Source organism: Phalacrocorax carbo, chromosome 5, assembly GCF_963921805.1.
Source record: "Phalacrocorax carbo chromosome 5, bPhaCar2.1, whole genome shotgun sequence".
Classification (NCBI taxonomy): Eukaryota; Metazoa; Chordata; class Aves; order Suliformes; family Phalacrocoracidae; genus Phalacrocorax; species Phalacrocorax carbo.
Genome location: NC_087517.1, coordinates 55,778,780 through 55,805,927, shown reverse-complemented (window position 1 = coordinate 55,805,927; position 27,148 = coordinate 55,778,780). Strand labels below are relative to the sequence as shown.

At 43.5% G+C, this 27,148-nt stretch overlaps 2 protein-coding genes and 1 long non-coding RNA gene across 13 annotated transcripts in view; 2 read left to right on the top strand and 1 right to left on the bottom strand.

Annotated features, from left to right (window-relative positions):
- Positions 1 to 22,225, bottom strand: part of LOC135313490 (uncharacterized) — a 49,270-nt gene extending 27,045 nt beyond the window's left edge. For all 5 annotated transcript variants that reach the window (XR_010373123.1, XR_010373124.1, XR_010373125.1 and 2 more), the window contains exon 1: positions 22,142 to 22,225. This is a non-coding gene — a long non-coding RNA (uncharacterized LOC135313490). The remainder of the gene's footprint in view (positions 1 to 22,141) is intronic.
- On the top strand, positions 8 to 3,980 carry MYOD1 (myogenic differentiation 1). The gene is made up of 3 exons (XM_009509873.2): positions 8 to 912; positions 2,411 to 2,489; positions 3,117 to 3,980. The coding sequence occupies exons 1-3, from the start codon at positions 352 to 354 to the stop codon at positions 3,371 to 3,373; spliced, it is 897 nt and encodes a 298-aa protein (XP_009508168.2). The 5' UTR covers positions 8 to 351; the 3' UTR covers positions 3,374 to 3,980.
- The window catches only part of KCNC1 (potassium voltage-gated channel subfamily C member 1), a 133,183-nt gene continuing 127,371 nt past the window's right edge, over positions 21,337 to 27,148 (top strand). For 4 of the 7 annotated variants that reach the window (XM_064452592.1, XM_064452591.1, XM_064452587.1 and 1 more), the window contains exon 1: positions 21,339 to 22,645. In XM_064452592.1, coding sequence (XP_064308662.1) covers positions 22,076 to 22,645 — 570 coding nt within the window. In that variant the 5' untranslated portion in view covers positions 21,339 to 22,075. Of the gene's footprint in view, positions 22,646 to 27,148 lie in introns of all 7 variants that reach the window. The other 3 variants (XM_064452590.1, XM_064452585.1, XM_064452588.1) reach the window with 2 other exon arrangements.

Genomic DNA, 27,148 nt, shown 5'->3' with positions numbered 1-27,148 from the left:
GCGCCCCGACGGCGCCCCGCGCCTGCCGCACACCACCCCCCCGCCGCTGCTCCGGGGGCTCCGCGGCCCCCGCCCCGCCGCGCCGCGCCGCGCCCCGCCCCGCCCCGACCACCGCCCCGGGGGGGCTTCGGCATAAATACGGCCTCGAGTGGCACTCCCGGGCCGGCGCCGCTGGGGAGGGGGTCGGCGGCGGCAGCCAACGCCGGTGGCCTCGCTTGGGAGAGGGTGTGAGGGCCACCGATCCGCGCACCCGCCTGGCCCGTACCTGCCACTGCGCAGCCCGATCGAAGCCCTCTCCTGATCCCCTCGTTCATTCCCTCTGGCCCGGCTGCCATCTCCTCCACCGCTCCCATGGACTTACTGGGCCCCATGGAGATGACAGAGGGCTCCCTCTGCTCCTTCACGGCCGCTGATGACTTCTACGATGACCCATGCTTCAACACATCGGACATGCACTTCTTCGAGGACCTGGACCCCCGGCTGGTGCACGTGGGGGGTCTGCTGAAGCCTGAGGAGCACCTGCACCACCATGGGCACCACCATGGGCACCCGCATGAGGAGGAGCATGTCCGGGCGCCCAGCGGGCACCACCAGGCCGGCCGCTGCCTGCTGTGGGCCTGCAAGGCTTGCAAGAGGAAGACCACCAATGCCGACCGCCGTAAGGCTGCCACCATGAGGGAGCGGCGGCGGCTCAGCAAGGTCAATGAGGCCTTTGAGACCCTCAAGCGCTGCACCTCCACCAACCCCAACCAGCGCCTGCCCAAGGTGGAGATCCTGCGCAATGCTATCCGCTACATCGAGAGCCTGCAGGCGCTGCTGCGGGAGCAGGAGGACACTTACTACCCGGTGCTGGAGCACTACAGCGGGGAATCGGATGCTTCCAGCCCCCGCTCCAACTGCTCTGACGGCATGGTGAGTGCCCCAGGGAGGACACCCTGCCGCTGAGGTGCCCCAGATGCTTTTGGCCCAAACGTGCGCAGGGCGAGTTGCCTCCTCCTGCCTTTCCTATAGCAGCATACCTCCCCAGGCAGAAGACAAAGTCCTTTCTCCTGCCTTGAGCTCCAGCAGCAAAGGGAGATGGGGTCCCTGCATGCCAGGACCTCAGGGAAAGAAGAAAAATCTCTTACTACTTTCCCTGGGATGAGAAGTCAGGCAGCTCCCCCTGTGTCCCAAGAATTCGAGGGGAGAGCTGCTAGCTGCTGGGGGAGCACTTTGGGAAGCTGCCTGGGATGGGTGGCTAGGACATGGTGAGGTCTGAGTCCCGCCTGTGCTCCCATAGCTCCTGGGGCATTTGTTTCTATCTTCTGCTGTATCATTACCTTTGCAACCTCTAAGGACAGCAGAGAGGGAGGTCCCCCTTAGTCATGGTAGTTACAAGGGAACTGGTAGAGTCTGGGTTTTGCTTTCTGCCATTCGTCATGATAACAGGAGAAGGCTCTAAGTAACAGGAGTTGTTTTTCTTCACCCTTAAGAAAAAGGTTCTCCATGTCTCCTCTCACGTCACCCCTTCTGTAGACATTTACCAGCAGTAGGAAGGAGACCCCAGTCTTTTCAGCCCTGCTTGTACGTTACAGGGAGGGGAGAAGAAGGTTGGGTGCCAGAGATGGGGTCTCATCACTGCTTCTTTTCACCAGGACTATAGGCTCAGACTCTGGTCTGACTCTGGGGTGGTGTGACATGGTGACTGGAGTGCAGGACAGCTGTCTGGGATGGTGTCTTGACAGCACTTTAAGACCTGCGGGTTTTTTTCTGTGCTCTGGTGGGGATAGTCATTACTGAGTTGAATATCTGCAATTATGAGACAGTTGGCAGACTGGAAAGAAGATTTACACAAATGATCCCTCCCCAAAATACAGCCTTTCTCTTTTGTCAGAAAGAGAAATTTCGCTGTGGATTGAAGTATTGGAAACAAATATACTGGTCAACATTTTGGGCCTTTTTCTGTACAAAATAGAAGTGGAAAGAGAAACTAAAGGAAATAAGAAGGGACAAGGTAGACTGTAAGCTTTTTAAGAGGAACTCATGTTGGGAAAATCCTTCAAAAAATAAATGATAAAAAGGTTCCTTCCCCTCTTGGTCTCCCTGTTGTAAACTGAAGGTACATGTAGGGCAGTATCTGATCAGAATGCTGGAAAACCTCATCTCATTTGTAAAGCTACAGCATTCAATGAAATAACAATAGTAATTTTCCTTTGGAACAGCTGTGCCACATAAAATATTTGGGGGTGAATCCCCCTCTAGCCAAGTTAAGTTCTGCCTCATTCAGAGAAACTACAACTTGATGGCATTTCAGCCAGGACTGGAATCATGGCACAGACTAGGGACTGAAATACAAAATTGGATGGTTACTGGGATTTCAGTAAATGCTGTCCCCAACCAGGGACCTCACTCAGATTGCTCTCCTTTCCAGATGGAGTACAGCGGGCCTCCTTGCAGCTCTCGCAGAAGGAACAGCTATGACAGTAGCTACTACACAGAATCACCAAATGGTGAGTATGTGCCGTAATGGCTGTGTGAAACACGGAGACAGAGCAGTCAATATAGGAAACCTCCCCATGCATTCTCCATCCCCGGTTTCTTAGCTGACCCCAGCTGCGCTGAAAGAAGAACCTGCCTTTTCAGCCAGCGAGCTGTTGATGCTAATAGAAACATTGAATTTTCTCTGGATTTATTTGCAAATATTGGGATATGTTACAGCTGCATCTCCTATTTTGCAGATACAGCATCTGGATGAAAATATATTCCTCTCTTCAATGCATTTTCAGTGTTTAACCATGTTTTGCTTGAAGACTCTTCTAACTCTATAATTGATCCAAATGAAAGAAACTGTTGATTGATTTCAAGTCTTCCCTTCCCTTTCTATGGCCTGAAGTGAAGCCCTGGATCCACCCTGCCCCAAAAGTAGCATACTTTGGTTGAGTCTCTCTTCCATTTTGAAAATTACAATCTCTGTTTTCTGATAATTGGCATCATTCACCAATGTTCATTTCCTCTGAATCTTTACATGCTCACAGATGCATACTGTCAGCCACTCACTAGGGTTTTGTGAAAGAGCTACATCTACTGATGTTAAGTACCCTTTTGGTAAACTCATTACCTTTTTGTCTGTTTTTTAGATCCAAAGCATGGGAAGAGTTCTGTTGTTTCCAGCCTCGATTGCCTCTCAAGCATTGTAGAGAGGATTTCCACAGATAACTCTACGTGTCCTATACTGCCTCCAGTGGAAACCGTTGCTGAAGGGAGTCCCTGTTCCCCCCCAGAAGGAGCAAGTCTGAATGATACCGGAGCCCAAATTCCTTCTCCCACCAACTGCACCCCACTTACCCAGGATAACAGCACCAGCAGCAGCAACCCTATCTACCAAGTGCTATAAAGGCAGGTCCAGCTGGACTGCACTGGAAACAAATTGCTCCGTTCAGCCAAGCTCTGAGAGCTGCCTTCTAAGACTGAAAAGACTTCTCAAGACTTGTTCCAGTTTTAAAATATCACTGAAAATTCCTTCAAATATATAACTTTTCAAACCTGTATTACTTCAAAATAAACCTAGTTATTTATTGGTTGTTAAACTAAAGTTATTTAATATGTCTAGAGATAAAATTGTGTACCATGAAATGGCCAATGTTTAATCTGGGCTTTGGGGAATAGGAACCTGGCTCTTGAATGCAGAGGAGGATAGAAATCTACAACAGTGGTGGCATGACAGATCCTTCCTATTGCTCCTGTTCTGGCCAAAATAAGGTTGTGGACCATTTTTTATAAAACTTTTTGTATAATTGTAAATAAGAGTTGCTTTGCAAAAAAAGGGGGGAAAAAGAGGAAAAGAAGGAAAAAAAAAAAACAAAGGCAAAAATTAAAAGGGAAAAAAATTTAAAAATATTTAATACTGCTTGGTTTGTTGTGTCAAACTTTAACTTTATATATTTATACGACGTGGTTGCCAAGAATGTTTTCAACAGTATTCTAAATAAAGACCCTTATTTATAAAATCTGTGGTGTTATCTTGACTTTCATTACGGCTTCTAGAATTACTAGTGCATTTAGGAGTGGTATTAAGATCACTGCCTTGGCAGGAAGAAGATACAGGCTCTGATTCAGCAAAGAAATCAAGAACATACTTCAGCTGCGCTACTTTCAACTACTTTTCATAAACAAAATCCTGAAAAGGGGTCTACTTTCTTCATATTTTATCTTGGTGATTTCCAAACAAGGTCTTGCACATCAGAGATCATTATTAAAGCAATCTGTATGGTAAATAAGCATGTTTCTCTTCCTCCCCCCAAAGTTTACAATTACATTATAGGACTTGATCTTACAAAGATGTGTTAGAACTAGGAATCACAATAAATTAGACTCTCTGTATTCTAGGGTTGCTACTGAAACGTAAAAGTTGTACAACAGTATCTCATAAGACCAGGTACTACAATCTTGGATAACTGTATAGATTTTTCATTCCAGTTCTAATTTTCAGGTGTTCATACCATGTTCCTATATTCTGAGGTATTAGAAAATTAATTGCAAAGGATTTTTTTTTCATAAAGTTCAAGGTATAGATTACAGATTTCCTCAAGTTCAGGTTGGAATTTAGGCCAAAGATAGGCAGTTTTAATTTGGATTTGAACTTTACACATCTCTGGCAGCACTACTCTAGGGATTTACTTCTTGTTCAGAGCCTCTCTAAAAATAACAAGAGCGCTATGTTTCATTCAGTATAAATGTGTAACCTTGCAAGTGTGCCATGAAACTGAAAAATGTTAAGCCCTGAGCAGGTTGCCATTGGTAAGTAACCAGCAGGACATTTCTGTACATTTGGACAAGAACAGCCAGCAGCTACAGACAGTGTAAAACAACCTGTTTCATGTCATATCCCTGTGATTTATGGCTTTTAATCAGAAGTCACAGTTAAAAAAAACACAAAAACCCCACCTCCAAAACCAACCTAGATACTGCATCAGCTCTAAATACTTTATGACAGATCAGTCATATTTTCTGTTATGTGACTATTAAAGAGGGAATCTGTGCAGCTTTTACCTCTTAAGCAGGGAAGTGGGAACAGCTAATTCCATGGGAATGTCTCCCACTCCTTTAGTTGTGGGGACCTTGATGATCACTGCTCCATGGAGGGGAGAGGAGAGGAGTGGGCGGCCTTGTGTGGAGCAGAGCAAGGTACTTGATTCTCCTTCCTCCTGGGGCAGATGTGTGCTCCAGGCTTGCTGTTTTATCTGAAGCCAGAGGAGCGGGGCAGGTAGCGGCCATGGGGATTCCTTCCCCATCTGTGTGTTTGTGACCACAGTGGATGATAAACTGGCGTCAAGGCACAGGACCACTCTGCAGAGCAGGCCAGGCTCCCATGGATCAGAGTGGACTCTGAGGCAGGACTGGTCCTCAACACCTTCATAGACGGCCAGCTTTGTAAAGGTCTCCGGCTGATTCATTGTGGGCAGAAAACAGTCCAGCCATAAAGGTTGAGCTTACCCCTTTCATTTTTCAATTAAAAATAAAAATTAAATGAACTTGAGAATGTGCTAATTCATACTAGCATGAATCAGGAGGGTCTCTACTAAGGTCAGGAAATTCCCCAGGTTTGTTTGAAGCCAGTGTCACTAACTTACAAAAACTAAAGAGAGACAGCGCCTCAGAAATCAATGCCTTGTACATCAACCTTAAAGTTTTCATTGCCTCCAGCAAACACTTGATCAGGCCCGTAATGCAAAAGATCAAAAGATGCTTTTGCAAAATATTATCGCTCTTGCCATCCCTGTACTCTGAGGCTGGTAAAAGTATCAATTTTATGTCATGTAGATGGCAATGAAGAAATATTTTGCCACTACAGAGATGCTCTACATACCAGCAGCACAAAGTTCATGCCTGCCTCACTGCAGCCCCCCACTTCTGCAGGACCCAATAGGGTGTACCTGGCTGTCAAGCTGGCACGGCAGGGTGGACACGGGGCGCTTGTGCTCAACAATGTACATGCAGTTCCATGTGAAGTCATGTATATTGCATTTCACTGATTTATTTTAGCAACCCAAGTTTCCACATACTGATGTTAATGTTACAACAGAGAACAAGCATTTAGCACATCCCAAAATAGATGGATGGATGAAGAAGAAAAAAAATATTCACAGATTTCCTATGCAGAGCCCATCTTTTTCCCACTGATGTCAGTGAGAAAAGTCCACTGGAATACAGCCAAAGGGTGTCAGTGCTGATAAATACACGTTTAGGTTACAGCTATATTTATTTTTGAACTTAAATAAGGAAAATGTGTTCCCTGTGCAATTTCTTCCTGTCTATTTCTAAGGTAATATATTTAAAACAAATGCCTCAAGTTACTCCACTCCTCCATGCATCAAGAGGACAGCACGTTAGTGACAGAAGTATGTCCCGGTCTATGTGCAAATATTTCAAAGCTGGAAATATTTGGCTTCAGAGCTTTAGTTTAGTTCCGACAGTGGCAGGGAACGTAAGCAGAGCTGAGGAACAGATACAGCTGATCCAACATTTACAAACTTTGGTTCTTAAATTGGGCTCGTGAAGGTGTATTGAGGCATTTAGGGCTGATTCTACAAGACAAACTGCAGCGTAGCTTGGGCTACAGAAACACTCCAGCATGGGCTACAAATGCATACCAATACCCTGAAATCATTGGTTCATACCACAGAGGTTCCAGTTCAATATTCTCCAGGACGGGGCACCTAAAGAAACACCATCTGATTTAAAAAAGAATCTGAATCCTACAGATTGCACTGACATGCAGAGCCTGGGAGAAACTGGGGGCGACTGCAAGCCAGACCGTTCCTTTCCCCGAGCTGCCTCGGCAGGACAGTACAGAGCCTGCCTGAACATGGGTTTGGGGCTTCTCACTAAAGATCCTAGAATTACCTGGTGTTTCCTATGGAACACTACCTCCAAACGGAAGGTCATACAGCTACAAATAATTAAAGGACAGGAGCTGAATTTGAACATAAAGATAAGTGTGTGTCTTAGGAATGTTTTATTTGGTAAGAAATCCCTACTGGGGCTGCATAACAAAACCAGTATTATCTGTTTATCATATTCAAACTATTGCTATGGAAAAAGTGAAGATGAATTAATTTATACCTCACTTATATATGCTAAGTGCTTTGATTTAAATTTCATCAGGTCATTTGCAAATATGAGAATAAAGAGCGTCCTTTTTCTACTTCCAATATTTCACAATAAAGAAGTGCAATAAAGTTGCTGGTTTTTAAAAATAACAATATTATACACCATTTCCATATTATAATTGAAGCTGCTGTAGAAATTTTTTGCATACTGAAAATTCAATTTTAGGTGAAAGAAATACGTGAACTATTCCTGGTATATTTTTTCTTTTAAAAATATTTTATAATCTGTATCCAAAAATATTAAAGAAATATTAAGTTGGCCATTGCTTTGCACCAGATGCTGCTCTTTTAAATAACTTGTCATTTTAAACACAAGATAAAGACCTTATAAAACCCCACTGAATGCGGAAGGAAAAACAGTTTTCATTTTACAGCTTGTATTTTGCAGAGATATTCGAAAGGGTCAAATTGTGCAAAGGGCAAAACCTGCTCATTTTACTCATAAAAATAGTATAATCATCTTCAGAAGAACTATACTCAAAAATGAGCAGACCAGAAGACATTTGTGCCTCATACCACTCAAATGTTAATGAGAATAAATTAATATTTCCCTTTTGTTTAAAAATTATTAATCTGGTCCTTGAAATCAGTGGCAAAACTTGCAACTTCAGTGGGAGTGGGGCATTCCTCAGTATGTCATTAAGTACTATTTACTAATGCTTCTTAGCTCACCCTCCCTCAGCCGTTCAAATCACTTGTTTTCCAATAAATCAGTTGAACAGTCATGACTTTCTCTCCTTGATGTATGCAGCACGCTCCCTTCTCAAAAGGTTTATTGCACAACTGGGAATGTCGTTAAGTGGAGACCAATGGCTCTCCTTTCAATATTAGAGATTTCAGGGCGAATGAGGGAGAGAATGGTCCCTAGCATAATACAGAAGAGCCTCCAGATAGTCCTTTCCCACCCAGGACCCACCAGGAGTTAGGAACATGGCTGGCGTAAGGCCATCTGGGCTAGTAGAAGGAACCCAGATATTCCCCTTTGGACCCAGAAATCTACCTTTCGCATACACAGACACTTCTGAATAAAGACCGTAACACTGTAAGCTTAATATTGAAAAGTGACCTATCCTGAACCATAGGGTGATAAAAAAACCTCAAGGTTTTCCCAATAATACAGTCAGTGTAGTGCTGAACTCACATTTTCTTTCTAAAACATCAATAAATTTATCTTCTACACACATCTTAGTAACATCAACAGGTGTGCTATTTTGTGTAAGACTCGATGAATAACCCCACATTCATCAATAGGGAGACAAATACTGTATATGAAGTGGAGCTTTCCACTATTTATAAAAAATTTATTTAAAACTCTGACAGACAATAACCCACTTAATCAGAAGACTGAGGGAGGCTGTGATTGTGGTTGGGATGTTGTTGGCTTTTTTGCTTGGAATCAAATTCACTCAGAAGTCTGTGTCTCAGCACAGGCAGCTAGTGTTGCAAGTCCATGGTTGTAAAAGAGGTCTCCCAGTCTCAAGGGACCAGATCTGGGGATGCTGGATAAAATCCTGGAACTGTTGAAACCCTCTGAAATACAGTCCTCCCTAACTCACCTGAACTGACCTTGAGCCGGTTTTTGGTCCAACAGCATCATCTGCTGGATAAGACATAAATTGCAGCTCTTGCTGAAATCTCGGTGAATTCATTGTTCTGTTTTCTCATCTTTCTGCAATAGAAAATCTGTTGGTGGGGAAACAGCAAAAATATTCACGGTCTTCAGTCAGTATCTGGAGCCTCATACACTATGACAGCAGGAAAAATATATTAGAAAAGTCAAGCTCTTTGCTACCAAGAGCCTTCTGCAGAAACAGAGAGAAAAATTGTAGTCGTATGGGGTTTTTCTATTACTACACAAATTTTGGGGTACCACTCTGTTTTTCTTTAAGTAAAAAAGAAAGACAAAAAGAGAGAGAAAGCAGAAGGTCTTTGAAGGTGTGGTATGGCCTGTGCTGCGAGCAATGGTCTGGGTGAAATAGGTTGCTTACCAGAAGGCCGGTGGGGCAGATGCACAGAAACAGGAGATGACTGCAGGGCCACAACGCGATTCTCTAGTGGCCAAGTCCCTCAGTGGGGTGCAGATCGTCTCGGCATGCACAGTAACCCCCACCTAACATATAGGTGTAGGACAGGACAAGCTGAGAAACTGTCTTGCACATTTGGAAAGACCATTTGAAGCCACACAAGAGAAAGGTAAGCAAGCATAGAGGCAACACACCTAAATAACATCTACCTTATACTTTGGCCATACAATATTCCTTCATTTCACATTGGTGCTTTACTTCTGAATCCTAAAACAAATGCGCTTGGCTGTCGTGACTGAAAAACAAAACCTGAAGAATTTGTGTTTTATCTGTGGCTTGGGATTCACGCTCTGTGAGGACAGAAGGATCCTCATGGTTCACTGACCACCACTGTGTGCAGAACTCTGTCCGACTGACTGTTGGGCCAGGCTGGTTTTTTTCAGTGACAATCCATCACATTTAGGAACAAACATCCTATGAGACACGTTCATCCAACTCGTTACCGTTTTCTTACACGTGGTTCTGTTTGAAGTCAGGGGTTTCAGATGTCACTGTGTGACAGACTGTTATGAACCTGCCATTTGTGAGAAAGGATTTTTATTTTAGTCGGTTGTTTACAGAAGAGTCAGTGGGCCTGTACTGATAAACCAATACCTTTTTGTTACAAATGTCTTTACTTGATCTTATGCCACCTGTGGGATTCCTGAGGCTGCAGCCTAGAAAATGCATGTGCCTGTCATGCTAAGAGGTACATTTGATTCCTACTTGCTGCAATGTAAGTGGAAACTACATTATTGCGATCAATAAGCAATATGTATGCTTTTTTTCCAGACCACCGGAGGGCAGCATTTCTATGATAAAAAGATGAGTCGGATATAATTTCTGTAGTGCATACGTATATTTTTTTTCCTAAACTTTTATGTCTAACTCTCCCTCAGTTCAGGTACAGAGTATCATTTCACACCAAGACAACTGAAATTAATGAGCTGGAATCCTACCTGGTGTAAATTCTTCAATCATATTGGCAGTTGACCAGTATTGGCACCCTTATCTTTGGAATTATCACAGTAACTCATGGCTTGCAAAGACACACTTCCATGTGAAAAACCACAGGCTTTTGTGCCTATATAGCAAGGTATCCCTATGAGTTGCCTAAAGGTGGTTAGGCGGAAGGCCATCTCCGCTCTTCACACATTGCAAAGATGCAAAGCATTTATACAACAGCTTCTATAGGGGTTCCTATTCTTCCAATGGGGCATGTAATGCTCCCATTACAGATATAATATCACAGCAATACAAGTGTATGCAGGCAGAAACATGTGTCATACTCGTCACTTCATTCCTTTTGTAAAGCAAGTGCATTATGTGCTGAGAATGCATGCTTTATATTCTCAAAGGCTGTCCTCTACAGAACTAGACACTTGAAGTGGCTTGAAGTTTAAAGGCAGCTGCACAAAATGTAGTCCCAAACATACATTTCAAAAGCTTCACAAATGCCAATTACATTAAACTATATGAAAAAAAGAAAGAAAGAAATGTGCCTTATTATCAAAGCTAGAGATGGAGCCAGCCATTTGGTTTGAAGTACTTCCAAGAGAGACGTTAAATCCAATGGCCAGGGCAACTATGGAAGAAGTAAGTTAACATGCTGGGTTAATATTTCAAGCTCTGTGGAGGTAAACAGTGTGTGTGGTGAGGGGAAGCAAAGGTAAAAATATCACAGGGTGCTATTTTGTTTGTTTGTTTGCCAAGGACACTTTAGCTTTTAGCCATTTATTATTCTTCATGGTATGCTAGAAAATATGCAAGATATAAAAGTATCAGCATTGCATCACTGGATTTACTAAATTTACCTTTTTCCCACCTGTTAAATCTTAGCTTAAGGTCAAGAGAAACTGTCTTTTTGAGTGAATGAATAACAGGATAGACACATTCACAGAAAATACATTAGCAGTGTATTTTTATCTTTAGTACTACAAGCAACCACAGCTTAAAGATTCCTCTCACCATAGGACTTCTCTGAGAAATAAGCTCTGGTGGCTTTTTCAGAGAATGCCCTGTGCATGTCTTTTGTTCCACAATATTTTTTTCTGGTTCTCGTAGCTAAGAACTGACTGATAGCTGTCTGGTTCAAAAGCTTAGATACGTGTCATTGGGTAAGCTAAGGCCATCACATATTCCCAAATTCCAGCAAGTACAGTGGTTTAAATCCTTTCCAGTACTCATCTGTTGGCAGCTGTTTCCATCTGCTCCTTCTTAAACTGTTCTGCCCGGTCCCTAGGGAAGAGCAGGAAGGTTGTCACGCAATGAACTTGCTTGTTGTGAGCTGGCTGCTCATGTTTTACCTGAATCTGTCATTTTGCCTCGTCTGCTCTCCAGCCTCTTTTTGCAATAAGAATCTGAGCTCTGCTTTGCATCAAAGGCAAAAAAGAAAGCTATCCCTCAGATGTGGATGACAAAACGTTATTCCCTCTTTTAAGTACAAATAATTATTATCAAAAAGAGGTACAGAAAAGATTGATCACTTAATCCTCACAGCCAGGTATGTAGTGTTTCCTGCATGTATGTTTTGTAGCTGAAGCAACTTATCTTTTCCATGTCTTTGCGTTGTAGTAACTGAAGGCATACGCCCTTCAAGCACTCCATGACCACCATTACCTGTGGCCTGTTTTTTTGGTTTTTTTTTTTTTTTTGTGGTAAACCACACAATGTAGAAAGATAAAAGAGACCCAAAACATCTATTTCCATGTCTTCTATTTTAGACACCAGTGGATACGTTTCCAGACTTGCAGCTGAACCTTTAGGAACTTTAGTTGGCTGAGCAGATGTCTATGCACATAAGGCTACTCTATTAATTTGTCCCATTGCTATTTATGTACTTGTTAACCTGCTATCTAAAGACTAACATTAATCGGGCAGAGTGAATTAAAAGATTTTACTTTTTCTTAACCAAGATAATTAGTTTTATATTTTCAGCTCTTAAAGTTTTAATTCATATTTTGATATACCGCCTCTAGCCTGATTTCCAACTGGACCAAACCCGCTTCAGATCTCTTGGGCCTTCAAACAGGTGTGGCTGAAAATGCAAATGTTTGCGCATAAACATATTTTTTTTCCTTCCAAAGTACCTCAAAGTACACCCCCAAATATAAGCAACATTCTGCAGGTCATACTCAGTCTTAGCCTGGGAGGGAAGAAATAGTCAACAAGACAAGCAATGTAACATAAGATGGAAACAAAGCTGAAGAAGAACCCATCAGCAAGCCAAATGCAATCAGCTAGGTTTTGTCCCAATGAGAATTATAGGTATTTGTTGATATATAGACAAAAACACCCCCTGAGGGCTGCATGAGCATACACCTAGGAAAACTGACAGTAATTTCACTGACTTCCCACATGACCTTTTCTGTGGTGCACTGTTCTTCTGAGCATACATCCCTCTGCTTGGATTATGCAGTGGTCAAACTCGGCTACAGAAGAACAGCACCGTTGTATTACTTCTGCATTAAGACATTTTCATATACTGAAGGCTTCTTAGTGGGTTTGGAGTGATAAAGCAAATAAGAACCTGAAATACTTCTAAATATAAAACACAGAATGCAATCTTTTTCTCCACTTTTTAACAGGCAGGATACCTATAAGATAGAGTATGATTTTAAAAGAACACGTAGAAATGTAATTTATTTTTTATTACAGTCTGAAAAATTCCATAGAAAGAAGGCCTTTACATGGATTTGGGAACTGGGTACCCCTTTCTTTCATCCCTTCATAGGAAAGCCAATAAACATGCTATTGTAGGCTCACTTATAGGATAGGAATCCATTCCTGAAGCATAGAGAAGTCCAATTTTGCATGAGAAGAGAGCATATCTGAAGGAAGATCCACTTCTGGTTTCTTGCTGGCAAACTCTGAACATCTTGTGCCACTGTGATCTTTTTCTGCTTCCTCATTATTCCCCAACCCCTTCTACTTCTGGAATACCTAGAGGCAAAAAGTACCACTGCAAAACCTGGTAGAATCCACAGATGAATCAGACTGAATCAGTAAACAATGACTAAAAGTGCGGTGTCTTAGGAAAATGCATATCCCTGTGCCTTGTAAGCTAAACCGTTTAAGTACAAACCTGCTGCAGAGTCTTGTATGTTAGCAGGAATCCTAGCCATGATCTGGGGGGCTGGTACAATCCTATTGCACTGAGATTCCTACAGATTACTTTCCCGGGTCCTGGAAACTGGGTACAGCATCTTCCTGTTCCCTGGAGTGCACAGACCATTAGTGTACATCCCAGAATGGGAAAGCTGAGGACAAGCTAACAAAGGTACCATCTTTTCACTATTCGCCCTGATCTAGCTCTTAGCACCTCATTTAGCTGGAACAAAAGGCTGCTGTTAATGCTGAGCCACAGGCTCAGGCACAAGTCCGGATCAGAAAATCTGCACTCCCAGCAGCTGGCCTAAGATTTGCAACAGAAGGTGGATTTTGCTTTCCATTCACTCACACTTACATTGTATAAATTTTGGTTATTTACAAAAGAAACACAACAGATTTAATCCTTGGTGCCAATTATTTAACTTACATCACCAGAGCTGTTATACTTTATATGTCTTCATATGCAGTATACAAAAAAATTACTTCAACAGGATTAAATGTCATATCTCGTGGGACTGGCTGCAAACCAAATGTTTACAAAGCTAGAGAACAGCAAAGACATCTCAGAGTTATTGATTTGTGTCAAATATTGAGAAGCTGGGTTAATCATTTAAGCAATGCTTTAAACCTTTGAGTCAGCATTGTTGAGATTTATTTGAACTACTCTTACCTTTCAACACACAAAGTTTTACAAACCGTTTATAACAATAAAGATTTACAGGCCATTTTCCCATCTGCTTGTCTCAGAACATTTCAGTCATTATTGCAAACTCAGAGTAGGCTGGAGAAGTAATAACAGTTGTGGAAAGTGAATCATTCAATAAAAATTAAATTCTCGCTTCCGTTTGAAAAAAAAAAAGAAGAAGTAAGAAATGTTCTAATTATTTTGATGTATTAGAGAAAGAGTGAGCTGATAGGCGAGCATATATATTGTAAAAAATGGAGCATGTGCTATACTCCTCAGTCAGAAACACACCCCTTTTTTTTGTTGTTGTTATGGTTAAATGAAAAAGATATACTTGAGGCACTGAGAACTGCATGCCTTGATCAAGAAAAGACTAGCACCTCCTGTTCTGTATTCTGTATATAGTATATGTGAAATATCTCTATCTGTGTGTTTGTTTCTGTTGCTATGTTCATGCACCTGCAAATTGGCTGAGATTTTAAAAATGTAGTGACAGCTTTAGTAGAGTTTTGTTCTCAGAATAAGCTGACTAAGCCAGTCTCAGAAAGGCAAGGACCTTTTAGGACTCCCCAGAGCAAATCATCTAATAAAATAAAGCCAAATCACTAGCCATTTTTGAAACTCTAGTTATAGTACATGGTAGGAGTTAAATAGTTCAGATCTATGTGCGCTGGTTTACTCTTTCAGAAATGTACATTTAGAGCCTTCAGGATAACTGTACTCAGCTCATAGTAACACGTATTTAGCAGCTTCCATAAGCATGTTTTTGTTATGCGTTGACATGAATCTTCCAACTGTATAAACTGAATTTTCCTTGTCACCAGCTGCTTGTTTTGCTGGATCACGCCTAGAGCAGCATAAAGAAGACGAGACAAATCTATATCCTTCCTATAACTACACATTGTAACAAAGCGGCACATTAGCCAAGCTGTATGCCTAATTTCAGTTACTTAAAGTAGATTTTGCTGTGATTTAGCCCCATGATTTTGTGAGGAACACTTCTTTCTGTTTTGGGCAAACAAAAAAGACAAATCCTGACACTTTTACTACAGCCTTGACTAAAGTATGTCTAGGAACTCACACTGTTCCAGATCAATATGTGTGCTCCAGAGAAGCATCATGCCTGACCCAGTCCAGCTATGTGCTGGATTCAAGCAGGTGCTGGGTGTAAGACAGACAGCTCAACAGTTGTTTGCAGTACTTACTGCCCCTCTTGCTAGGAAGGAGCAATCTTCGCTTTCCCTACAGGAAGGTCCTCTAGCAAGCAGCAGAACACTGCTTCTACCACCTCACTCATGTGCACCATCCCTGTTGTCATATTTACTCCCATCTCCCATACATTTTCAGCAAAATCAATCGATTCAGGTGGGAGTTTCTCTTAGTTGATGGAGTGAGTAAAGACCAATGATAATCTCTAACATATCACAATATTACTTCCTTTTTTTTCCCAGAACAACTTCCATTTATCTGACAGTTTGATATACATCTGTGCAGCACTAATGTTTCTATTCCAGCACTTTTTCTGAAGAATCCTAAAGGTATCTGCAAAACAAAAAGAACCTTCACTCACAAACAAATGCAGCCCAGTATGAATGGATGGACTACAAAATGCAACCCAGCAGCAGAAAGTAGAAAATGTGTCTCAGCTCAGAGCAAAGCCATTCAACACTTGAAGAACATAAATAAAAATGAAGGACAAGAGGAAATGGCCTTCCTTTTGTCAGGAGAGTTTTACATTAGATATTGGGAAAAAATTCTTTACTGAAAGAGTGGTCAAGCATTGGAACAGGCTGCCCAGGGAGGTGGTGGAGTGTTCAAAAAACATGTAGACATGGCACTTTGGGACACGGTTTAGGAAGCATGGTAGTGTTGCGTTGACAGTTGGACTTGATCTTAAAGGTCTTTTCCAACCTTAATGATTCTGTGATTCTATAAGTACATAGTCAAGAAAAACTTAGGTAATTAATAAAAATATGTCTAGCTAGACAAAAGTACAGGAACTAGCATTCAGTCATAACTTCTGCTGCTCTGGCTACTGTCATAAAAAGCAGCATGACTCCTCTGAATCAGGCTTTGGGCCACACAGCTCTTCAGACATGCAGCACCTCTATGATCTCTCAGTCAACATCAAGCACCAACCTACTATTTTCTCCTCCACTCTCATTCTTTCTATGGAAGGCTTTTGCCCAACTATTGACAGTTCAAAGGTATCAATCTAACCTTTCAGAAAAGTGATATCATCTATGCAATTGCAGCTTGCTTTGTTTTTAAATGAGTTTCAAGGACAAAGTGAATACATTGCATGCTGAAGTGCATCACAGGTTTACATCTGAAGACCTCAAACCAAATTATTTACAAGGATCAATATTAACAGATAGAGCAGTTCAGAGTATGGTGTAATCTAAAACAGTTAAAGAACTGCAATGAAATACTGTTGAGCTGTCATGAATTTAATACAAGAGAGCACAGACTGAATTATAGCATTCAAGCATCGCAAACTGGTGTTCCAGCCCTGGCTGCCTTTTGTTTTAAGGTTATAACTCTTACAAGTATGTCTCTCCCTCATCTTCCTCCAGCTTTAAAACATTTTGAACATGCTCTCCAGTTGTATTCATAGCTGCCCACGAAGACACAGGTTCTCTGAACTTCTCTTTTCCCTCTTTATATTGTTATATTTGTTAGAATCGGTCAAGTTTTTCATAATAACGCTTTTCTTTGAATATAAACTGTCTGATGAACTCAGATGAGGTAGGTTTAAATGTCAGGATTGAGTGCTTCATCAGCTGTCACCCATTATTGGTATCCTCACCAGGAACCGCAGTGAATGAAGAGGCTAAAGAGGTGTGCAGAATGAGATACTCTTGTTATACTGGTAAAGCACCAAAGCATACAGCAAAGCTTCCCTATGTGTTTTCTGTGCCTACACAGCACACCATGATTTTGATCTGTCAATCCAGCATCTTCCATAACTGGTAAAATATCTTCATACAAAAATAAAAATTTTTAAAAAATTAAAATTTCACTCCTTTTATGAGTTACTAAGATTAGGAATATCAAGGAATATATGCTCAGTCATCCCCTACATTGAGAAGAAATCTTCTTTGGAGTTAGATTAGAAATCATGGCAGTTTTCAGCTGAAGCAGTAAGTAGGGGAGCGTTAACAAATGAATAGCATGTGAACCCACAAACTCTTTTTTTCTTTGTAGACAGAAATTAGACTTCTATCTGAAAGACAACCTGCCTTTCATGGTACATTATTACCCTAGGGATGCTGAAGCATAGGACAACAAATATGATCCCAGGACACCAGATACAGAGGTGAAAGAAGGACTTACTCTTCCTGTGTCATCAGAACACAGGAGACAGTGGGGTGAACTAACACGAGTGATAAAATTAGTAAGGGGACTTACTCTCTTCTGCTGTTCCACAGTAGTTTAAAAACTAAAATAGATCTATGGCTTAAAGCTATTCTTCCACTGTCACCATTAAAAATGTTGATTTAGAAGAACAGCTAAAGTTATAAGTAGACCCAATGACTTTAAACAGAATGGCTCAAAGCTCATATATACTCTCCTGGGTAGTAGCTGTACAGCTCTGGCCTCTCAGAAGGCTCCCACAAGGGATGCCTTTAGAAAGGCCTTTCTAAAGTGTACAGCTTATTTTTCCCACTTGTGCCAGGTTTTGGTCAGCCCCAGCTCAAGCTAGATCACCAAAATCTCCCACCAGTTGTGAGAATCAGCTCAGGGAACAAAACGTAATTCCAAGGCTAATGTCTTTTAATGCATTTTTAAAAATTCTGGTAACGTTACTTGCTGTTGCTGCTGTATCAGAATGCTTTTTCAAACAGACTGTGAACTATTTGAAAAACCTACCAACTCTATGCCTCCCACAGAGGTCTCCCAGCACAGTTAAAGGTAATTTAGTTCTTTTTAGCAAGTGAAACTTAGTAAGGTAAACTAGTAATTTAGCTTAAAACAACAAGAGATATCACAGAAAAACTAGATAATTCCTGGATGTACATATCCATCTTCACATTAAGTCCTCCCTGCCTAACTTCTCTTTCTAGTGTAGAGAAGACACCCAGCAGGGAAGTATAGAGAGGGCTGCTCTCAGTTCATTGACAAGGGACCTAAACTTTCACTCATTCATTCGTTTCATTCATTCTTTCACTCCACTGAAGTCAATGACATTATATGAATGGCCAAATACATGTCCCTGCTTCTGCAAATTGCTGTGTTGTCTCCAAGGCAAGTCTAAAGGCATAGAGAAGACACACAGCTATTTTGAAACCAAAAAGACTGAATATGGGTATGTCTAACTGCAGCAAACTCATTCACATGTTCATCTCACATACACAGGGAATTACAGAATCTCATGATAGCCTTGGAAGTCTTTGCAGAGTGAGGGGAGGTCATTCAGCATCCCAGCACCTGAAGATGGAGGCTTCTAGTCTGAGACATCAAGTCTGCATAAGCAGTTACTCTGCAGCCAAAAACAATCTTTAGAGATGTCAGATATGAACCAGGACAAAAAAAAAGTTATAATATTGTTATTTTTCAGTAGGACTAGGGGGACAGAACTGCCACTATACAGTTTGGGATTAACCAAACTTCTGTGGCAATTTTTTTGTCCTCAACCTAGATATTTGAAATTATTTGGTTTGTTTTGTTTATCATAGTCCAAACATTTCACATTATGGAAAATTATTTTTTAAAATTAAACCCAAATTTTATATCACTATATGGCAGGCTTAAAGCAAAACCTTGCTGATACACAGTACCTGCTAAACTAACTTTAAATGTTCATTTTGTGTAAATCAGCAACTACCTAGCTGGTGGCATCAACTATCACTAATTAAACAAATGCAAATCATGCTATAATCCACAGTGCAAAACGAAGTTTTTGTGTCTTAATATGCAGTTATTTTGTGCCACAATCCTTGTTTAATAAAGATGTTCTTTTCTAATACTTTCCCCCTCAAACTTCAATATAAGCCTCAAATGTGATATTATCTTTCATTCTCCACAACAAAATAATGTATGAACTTCATTTTCCAATTTATATTTCTAAGAGAGCTTCCCATTTCAGCAGCTATCTCACTCCAGATCTCACAGCTCCCCCCTGCCCTTCAATCTCTGATTTGGGGCCCTCTCACACATCTTTTGAAATATCCAACTCTTCCATGTCTACCAACGCTCCTTTATCATTTACAGCCTTAGTACCTTCAAAGAAACCTTGCAGGTCACTTAAGCGTGGCCTCCCCACCTGAGTCCATGAAAACTATCTTTAAACAAGCTTTCTGTTTTTTAACACACACTTTCAAATAACTTCTAAGATCCTGTACCACCCTCTGCAGATGCCTAGACAAGGAGGGAAACTGAAGCGACAGAAGCTGCAAGATATATCCCTTTCATCCACAGCCACCTTAGATCTCAACACTGAAATTCCTGAAGAGGAATCACTGATGCTCACATCAGGTGAGGTGGCATGGAAGGCAGGACCGAGGGAGCTGGGAAAGAGCCTCTACAGTTGTAGATGTGACTAGAAGAACGCACTGGCCTAGGATTCACAGGACCTTAAACCTTGTTCCTGGGTCCCCTACCTTCCTCAGCCTCCGCAACTCTCAGAAACTACCCTATGGTGCTTTCCCATTGATTCCCACATCTATTGCTATCAAAAGTAGTGACTTACTATGATTACAAAATAATTGTCACCTGTATTATTTCTGCCATTGAGTCACCATCCTTTTTTCCTTTTCTAATGTCAGGCTTGGGTTCACAGACGGGCACTCTTCGCCCTTTGTGCGCTCTGTCTGGCAGTTCTTAAGGATTTTAGATAGCATTTCTGTGCTTGCAATTCTCAGATTTCTCCCTCTGTCATCCACCTTTCTCCCTTTATTCAATCCCAATGCTCAAGTGGCTGTCTGGCATCTCTTTCTGGAGATTTTGTCATCAGTTTATGCTAGCTGAAGTGCTGGGTTGCCTTGGTTTAGCCTCACTATCCCTTTTCTCCTTCACTGATGACAGCAGTAACTTACTCCCCATTTTCACTGCTTTCCCTCCCTTTTCCCACAAGTCACGCACAAACAGGCCCCAGCTCCTGGGCCTTCCTTCAGCCCCGCCAGCTTCAAGACCAATCTGTTATCATTTTTACAGACAAATCTGCTATTTAGGTCTCTTTGGTATAGCCTATCACAACTATAGCAAAGTCCTCCCCTCGGCATCCCAAACATGCAGTGCTCCTTTGCAACCCAAGGAAGCTGTGGATAGCCAAACACCTCCTCTCACAAACCTGATGACACCTCTCGCTCCTTGGCAGGCCTCCACTTGCTCTTCACCTGCTGTTCCAGCACATGCAAATCTCTGTCCTCTGTCAAGGCTCAACCTAACTGCATTCCCCCAGTCTACCCTCTTCTGTTGAGCACACTGCACTCCAGCAGTGCTCTTCAACTATATACCCTTTAAGCATGTTTCTCCACCTCATCCACTCATCATGACATGACCTCCTATGATTCAGCTCAGCTTTCTAGGCTCTCTTATAAGCCCACTCCTCTTGGGATACTGGCAGCAAATAAAACAAAATACAGAACATACCTCCATTACATCCCTTCCACACAACCATCTCCCTGCTGTTCTTCAAGTTCCGCACAGGGCAGGAACTGTTCATTTTGTAGATGTGAAAATTCCCTTGACTTTCTTTGTGAATTAATGAGAATAAAAAAAACCAAACACCATGAACCCAAATCGCAGCCTCCTACCAACCGAGGCTTTAGGGGGGAAACAATTGAACAGTACAAAAATAGAAGCTAGAGAAATGGATCAGGTGTGTGGGACCACTTAAATGTGCAGTGCAACAGGGAACGCCAACCCTGGGCACCCCTGCTGACGATGTGAGAAATTTATGCCTCGGGAGATCTTGAATTTTCCTCTTTGCCCTTCAGCGAGTCCGGTCCACGAAGGACGAGGACAGCCGTGACTTTCTCCAGCGGCCCTAGGGAGGGTCACTCGGGGCCGGGCGCGGGGCGGCACTAGGACACCCGGCGCTTCCCAGAGGGGATCCTCAGCGCCGCTGAGAGAGGCCGGTGACCGGGGAGGTGAGCGGAGGGTGAGGGCGCCCTTCTCCCAGCCAGGGTACGGGGGCAGGGAGCCCTGTCCCGGCACCTGCCGGTAAGGAAGTACACGACGCGGCGGCCGAGGAACCGGGGCGGCGGCGCGGCCGGCGCTAGGACCCGGAGAGCAGCGGCGGGGCGGGAGCAGCGCGCCTGCGCGGCGCTGGCCGGCGAGCGGGCGGGCTGCACCGAGCCGCCCGGCTGCACCGAGCCGCCCGGCAGCGGCGGCGGGAGGAGCGGCGGGAGGAGCGGCGGCGGCGGCAGCGCGGGTCCCCGCCGCCCGCTCCGGCAGCGCGCTCCGGCCGGCGCAGGGGCGCAGGCGGCGCGGCGGGAGGAGCGGCGCGCGGCGCTGTCCCTTCAGCACCGGCGGGCGGGCGCCCCCCCCCCCGCACCGCCCCGCACCGCCCCGCACCGCCGGGAAGGGCGCGGGCACGGCTCCGCCGTAACCCCGCGGGGGCTGCAGCCGGCGCCCACCTCCGCTTCCCGCCCGGAGCACCTGTGGGCAGCGCCGGTGCCGAGATTTTTTCTCCCCCGCCCCCTTTGTTCCCCTTTTTTTTCCCTTTTTAAATTTTTTTTTCCCCCCTCGTGTGCTTTTGGCCACGTCCAACCAGGGGAGGGCCCTCCCCCTCCGGCACGTCCCTGCGCCCCGGCACCGCAGCGCCCGCTCTCCCGAAGCATGGCCCCCCCTGCCCCTGCCCCTCCGCCGCGGCTGCAGCTCCCGCGGCCCCCGAGTGCCTGACTTCAGAGCGGGGCGGTGCAGCGCCCGGAGCCTCCGGCCGCGGCTTCCCCTCGGAGCGCCGCGGCCCCCGGGCAGCAGAGGCGGCCAGGGCCCTTCGCCCCCGCGGGCCTGGAGCGGGCTCCGGTTAGGCACCGACTGCTGCCGAGCAGCCGTCCCCCTACGGGCTTGCCGCCTGCCGTGCTTGCTTGGATGAGTCTGCGACATGCCTAATAAGAGACGAGATGGGCCAGGGCGACGAGAGCGACCGCATTGTGATCAACGTAGGAGGGACTAGGCACCAGACTTACCGCAGCACCCTACGCACCCTGCCCGGCACTCGGCTGGCCTGGATTGCCGAACCCGATGCCCACAGCCACTTCGACTATGACCCTCGCACGGATGAGTTTTTCTTTGACCGGCACCCGGGCGTCTTTGCCCACATACTGAATTACTACCGCACTGGCAAGCTGCACTGCCCCGCGGACGTGTGCGGGCCCCTGTATGAGGAGGAGCTGGCCTTCTGGGGCATCGATGAGACCGATGTGGAGCCCTGCTGTTGGATGACCTACCGGCAGCACCGTGACGCCGAAGAGGCTCTGGACAGCTTTGGTGGGGCGCCCCTGGATAGCAGTGCCGAGGACGGAGACATAGATGGCACCGGAGACTCTGGTGATGGTGAAGAGGAGCTGGAGATGACAAAACGCCTGGCACTTAGTGACTCCCCAGATGGTAGGTCTGGGGGCTTCTGGAGACGGTGGCAGCCCCGCATCTGGGCACTCTTTGAGGATCCCTACTCCTCCAGATATGCAAGGGTAAGCTACGCAATCAGCACCCTCATCAAAACACTCAAACCTCCCTTCAGTCCCACTCCCACCCAGCATCATCAGGGTTATCTCCACTGCCAGAGTAGAGGAGCCATCTGTGTGCGTAGCCATACAAAAATCACGCACAGGCTCTGGGGACACAACCCACGTTCTCAAGCAGGTCCCATGCATGGGACACGAGCGGACACCAAGGCATGGGCTCATGTACTCATATGTGGGCTTCCAGACACCCTTATTTTCTAACAACCTCCTAAAAACCCACAGTGTGGGGCAGGGTCCCATTCACGGGCCAGGGAGAGCTCCATTATGCCAGGTAATTTCCCTCCATGCACAGATTTCTACAGTCAGTCATCCCCCAGTAAAGAAAGACACCTTGTCCAGCCTTCTTATGAGCAACGGCTCTCTCCCCTTTATGAGATGGAGGAGGGAGCAGGGGAGCAGGCAGTCCCTGTGGGACCAGGGGATTTGGAGAGTTTCTCAGCCTGGGCTGGAAAGGGAGTCTGTTCCTTTCTCTTTTCTCATACGTACTATGTTAAATATTTATGATCATGCTTCTCTGAGAATGAGTGATTCAGTTGCTCACTTGCCTCCTCATTCTGTCTTTTCCCTTGTGGGAAAGGCAAAGTATTAATCAGAGGAGAGGGTTCATTCATGTAGAAGGGACACTGTGTTTGACAGGTTTCTTGCCTGGCTACTGAAGGACAACTCCTCCCCTCCTGGTGCCTGCGGTTGTTTTGGAAAGGGAATGCACACTGGTGCAGTTCATAGCATAGCTGTGGATAAAGATGGTCTTAAACAGTCATCTGATTCCTCTAAGTAGGTACCTTTCATACATTACATAGGAGAATAATTACATTAATTAGGGCCTGATTCTGCTCCTGAAGCCAAAAGGAAAGAAAACATTTACTTCAGGATCAGCGGCAGGATCAACCCCCAAATAGCCCTATTGAAAAGCAGGAAAAGAGATGAAGGACAGTGCCTTCACAAAGAAATTGGTTTTAATTCTCTCTTAAATGTACCTTTGTTACAGCATAATTGCTGCCAGCCCTCGGTAGGGATGAGTGGTATTTAGTGTGGGAGGATGATCAGTGTTCCTGAGGAGGATCAAAGAAGTGAGATCAGATTAGGGAGCAAATTGGATGGATGGAGGAAAGAGAAGTGGAAATGCAGGGAACAGGGACAGGGGAGCTGGTGGCGTATGAATATGTGGTGGAACAGCAGCTGCTGGAGACTTTTGGTCGGAGCAGAGATCTCCAGCAGGGAGCTGCCAGGTCTGCAGACTGAATGAATGGGGAAAGCTGGAGCAGAGCCTAGAGTTATATCGTGGTACATTTCTAAAGATTCTTGTTTGCATACACTTTGGAGATTTCCTCCCTGAACAAAGAAGTGAATATTTTAATTGAATTCCTTTAAACAGCATGGAGGATAAAGGAATAATAAAATATTTACCATGAGATGAAAGGATGATGCTGTTGAATTGCAGCTTCCAAATCCCTGATTTCTGCCAAGGGAACATGGAAACGGAGAAGGAAGGCTGGAGGGTATCCTTCAGAAGGCTTAGTTAGCTTCCTTTAATCAAGCCCAATGTTAGCAAGCGTTGATTTGAGTAACATCTCTCTGGTGCCCAGGAATTTGTTCAGAAAAGACATTTCAAGTCAAAGCAGTGTGCTTCTCCAAGATTTTGTGGAATGGTCCAAAAGCCAAATGGGTAATGCTGTCCCAGTGAAAAGGACACAAACAGAGGCTAAAACACCCTTGGCTTGGAAGCATTATGATATTTTAGGTCGGAAGACAAAACCTATAACCAATATTAAGAGTCTTTGTGATGTACAAGCTGGAATTTTAGGAGGATATACATTCCATTTTCTAATCCTCCATGGGTATTTTCATTTAGGAATAGGCATTTTATAAAGTGATTTGGATTTGGTTGGGTTTTTCGCAGTGGTTGTTGTACCATTTATTCACAACTACGTGTGCATACGTGGTAGAATTCAGCCTCTGATTTACCTCTGACTTGCTCTTTCCTTAAAGGATTGTTAAACTAGAGAAATATGAATTCTGGGCAAAATTGAAGTTTATACTGAGTATTTCATGGGTTAAATATGATTCTTTAACTTGTATCTATGGAGATGTAGGCCGTATGCATTAATATTTTGCATGAAGAAAGATGGCTTTCATCATCAACACATGCACACACTGTCCATTAAGAAGACATTAGAAGACACTTAACATTTTCTAATAAAAGCCATATGTTATGGTTATGGATGTAAAGAGAGATGGGAGTTTGATTTATGCTCCTAACACAGACACTGCAAAAAGACCTCAAACTCACAATAGCTACTTTACAGTAAAATAACAGATAGCATCATTAACAAGTGAATGGTATATTAAAGTAATCATTAGTAAAGTAGTCAGGCAGCAAATCCACTGTTACCTCACTTTTAATTGTGTACACTATTTTCAGTTACAAATTTCAGTCATGCAAAAATTTAAAATCACATTGCCATTTTGTCAAAAAAATACATCACAAAAGTTCATCATCCTAACGGGATCTGAGGCTTGTATTAATGATGGTTATTATATACATGTTTGGTGCTTATATATGGCACCAAAACGTATGTCAAAATAACATCTTAATATAATCATTGGTTTACGTAACCGTTATGCTGTTACACTTGGGCAAGTAAAAGGAACACAGTATATGAATATTAAATGAAAACCTGCATAACTGAATAAAGCAAGATTTCTCTGGACAATATCTGGTACACTAATTCAGTGAATGTTTAGGAACTGTCTATGGAAAGCTCAGCGTGTACTCAAATCTAGCCATTCTTAGAGCATTTTGATGGACACTGCTTATAAATATGAGTACATTTGACTGTTTTGCTTCACCAGCAACTAACTCATACTAAATTACATCTGATCTCATTGTAGACGGACAGGGAAAACTGGAAGAGCATTTGTGTATGTCAGGCAAAATAAGCTAACTCTGCAAATTTTGTCTATTTCTCAAGTTACTTTGATGAAGCATAAGCTCCCATTCACTAATTGTTTGAAATTTAGGTGCAAGATGGTCAACGGTTTCTTGTTAGAACAATAGTGGCCGAGTTTATTTACATTCTAGTTTTCTAAACACTTATTTCTTAAATAAAGTAGTTCTTTCTAAAATGATTAAACACTTTTAAAGTTGTATCATCTTCTAAATCCGTAATAAGAAAAGGTAGCTTGTTTTAAATCACAGGTTGCCTTAGACACCTACCTTTATAAGACAAACGGGTGTCACACTTTTCCGTAACTTAAAGAATCCACATTTGGATAACAGAGGCAAAGTCTAGTACCTGGAGATCTGAACAGAGTAACAGATAAGGTGATGGAAAAGATCAGATTTACAGAAATACTAGGTGCATATGTAGGTATACAGGCATCCAGGTGGATTTTTCCAAAGCATCTGATCAGGCAGCTAAATATCACTGCATGTCAATGGATATTGTGTCTCACCTAAATCGATGAGACATTTCTTTAAAGCTTATTAGAACTGTCTTTTTATGCATCATCAGGCAGCTTTGTAAATTTATTTTTATAAGGAGTTGCAAAGGGGGAAATCGAGTCACACAGAAAGCTACAGAGATACACTAAAACAGCATATGTGAGAGTTAGGTTGTAATAGAGTTCCTGCCTTCTGCACTCATTAAGACTTCATAGGCTCCTCAGTACACAAATGTGTGAAAAATGTTTTCTTAGCATCCCCTTTCCTTCATATTTATGTCTAGCATGCTGTTCTTACACTTGCGAAGCTCCCGCTGACTTCCTCGGGAGTTTGGCCTGCAGGTATCTAACATCTTTGTCCCCTTCCTTCTCCTCCTCCCCAGCAGGATAAGGCTGTGTTTTTGTTAATTCAAAGTTGTTAGTTTAGTCGGTGTTTGGGAACCAGAAGCTTTCAGCTGAGATTCTGCGCTAGTGCGCACATCTGAATTGGACAATTAAGCTTCATTAATGAACCCTGAGGAAAACTTTTGTAGTCCTTCCAAATAAACATTTTTACTGTTTTTAAATAAAAGCTGATTGGAGTCCTATGGGAAGTCCTCAACAGCTGGACTTGCCATCCTGGCATATGCTATACGGCTCTGATCTGGAGGAAGACTGGCTTATGGCAAAACCCTCTCTCACCGAAGCCTCATGTTCTCCCTTCACATCCTACAGAAGGATCCCCTTTTCTCAGTGGGTGATTTTTGAAGGACAAGTTTCTGACACTGAGCAGGAGACAGGAAAAAGGATATTGGGGAAAAGTTGAGAAAAAGTTATTCCCCAGGGATTTCTTCCAGCTTTCTTTTGTACATTCAAGAGCACTTCAACCTTGCTGTGTTCATTTACACTTGATTTTTCTCTATATAAACTATATTATGTAGGTATGAGGAGGCTTATGGGATCCTAGTTCCTGAATAACCATACTGTCTCAAGGCTTAGAGGCTTGGGTGATTTCTGCTCATCCTT

Coding starts and splice junctions, on each gene's coding strand:
- MYOD1 (XM_009509873.2), top strand. CDS start 352: ATGGACTTACTGGGCCCCATGGAGATGACAGAGGGCTCCCTCTGCTCC. Junction 913..2,410: donor CCAACTGCTCTGACGGCATG/GTGAGTGCCCCA, acceptor TCTCCTTTCCAG/ATGGAGTACAGCGGGCCTCC. Junction 2,490..3,116: donor CTACACAGAATCACCAAATG/GTGAGTATGTGC, acceptor TCTGTTTTTTAG/ATCCAAAGCATGGGAAGAGT.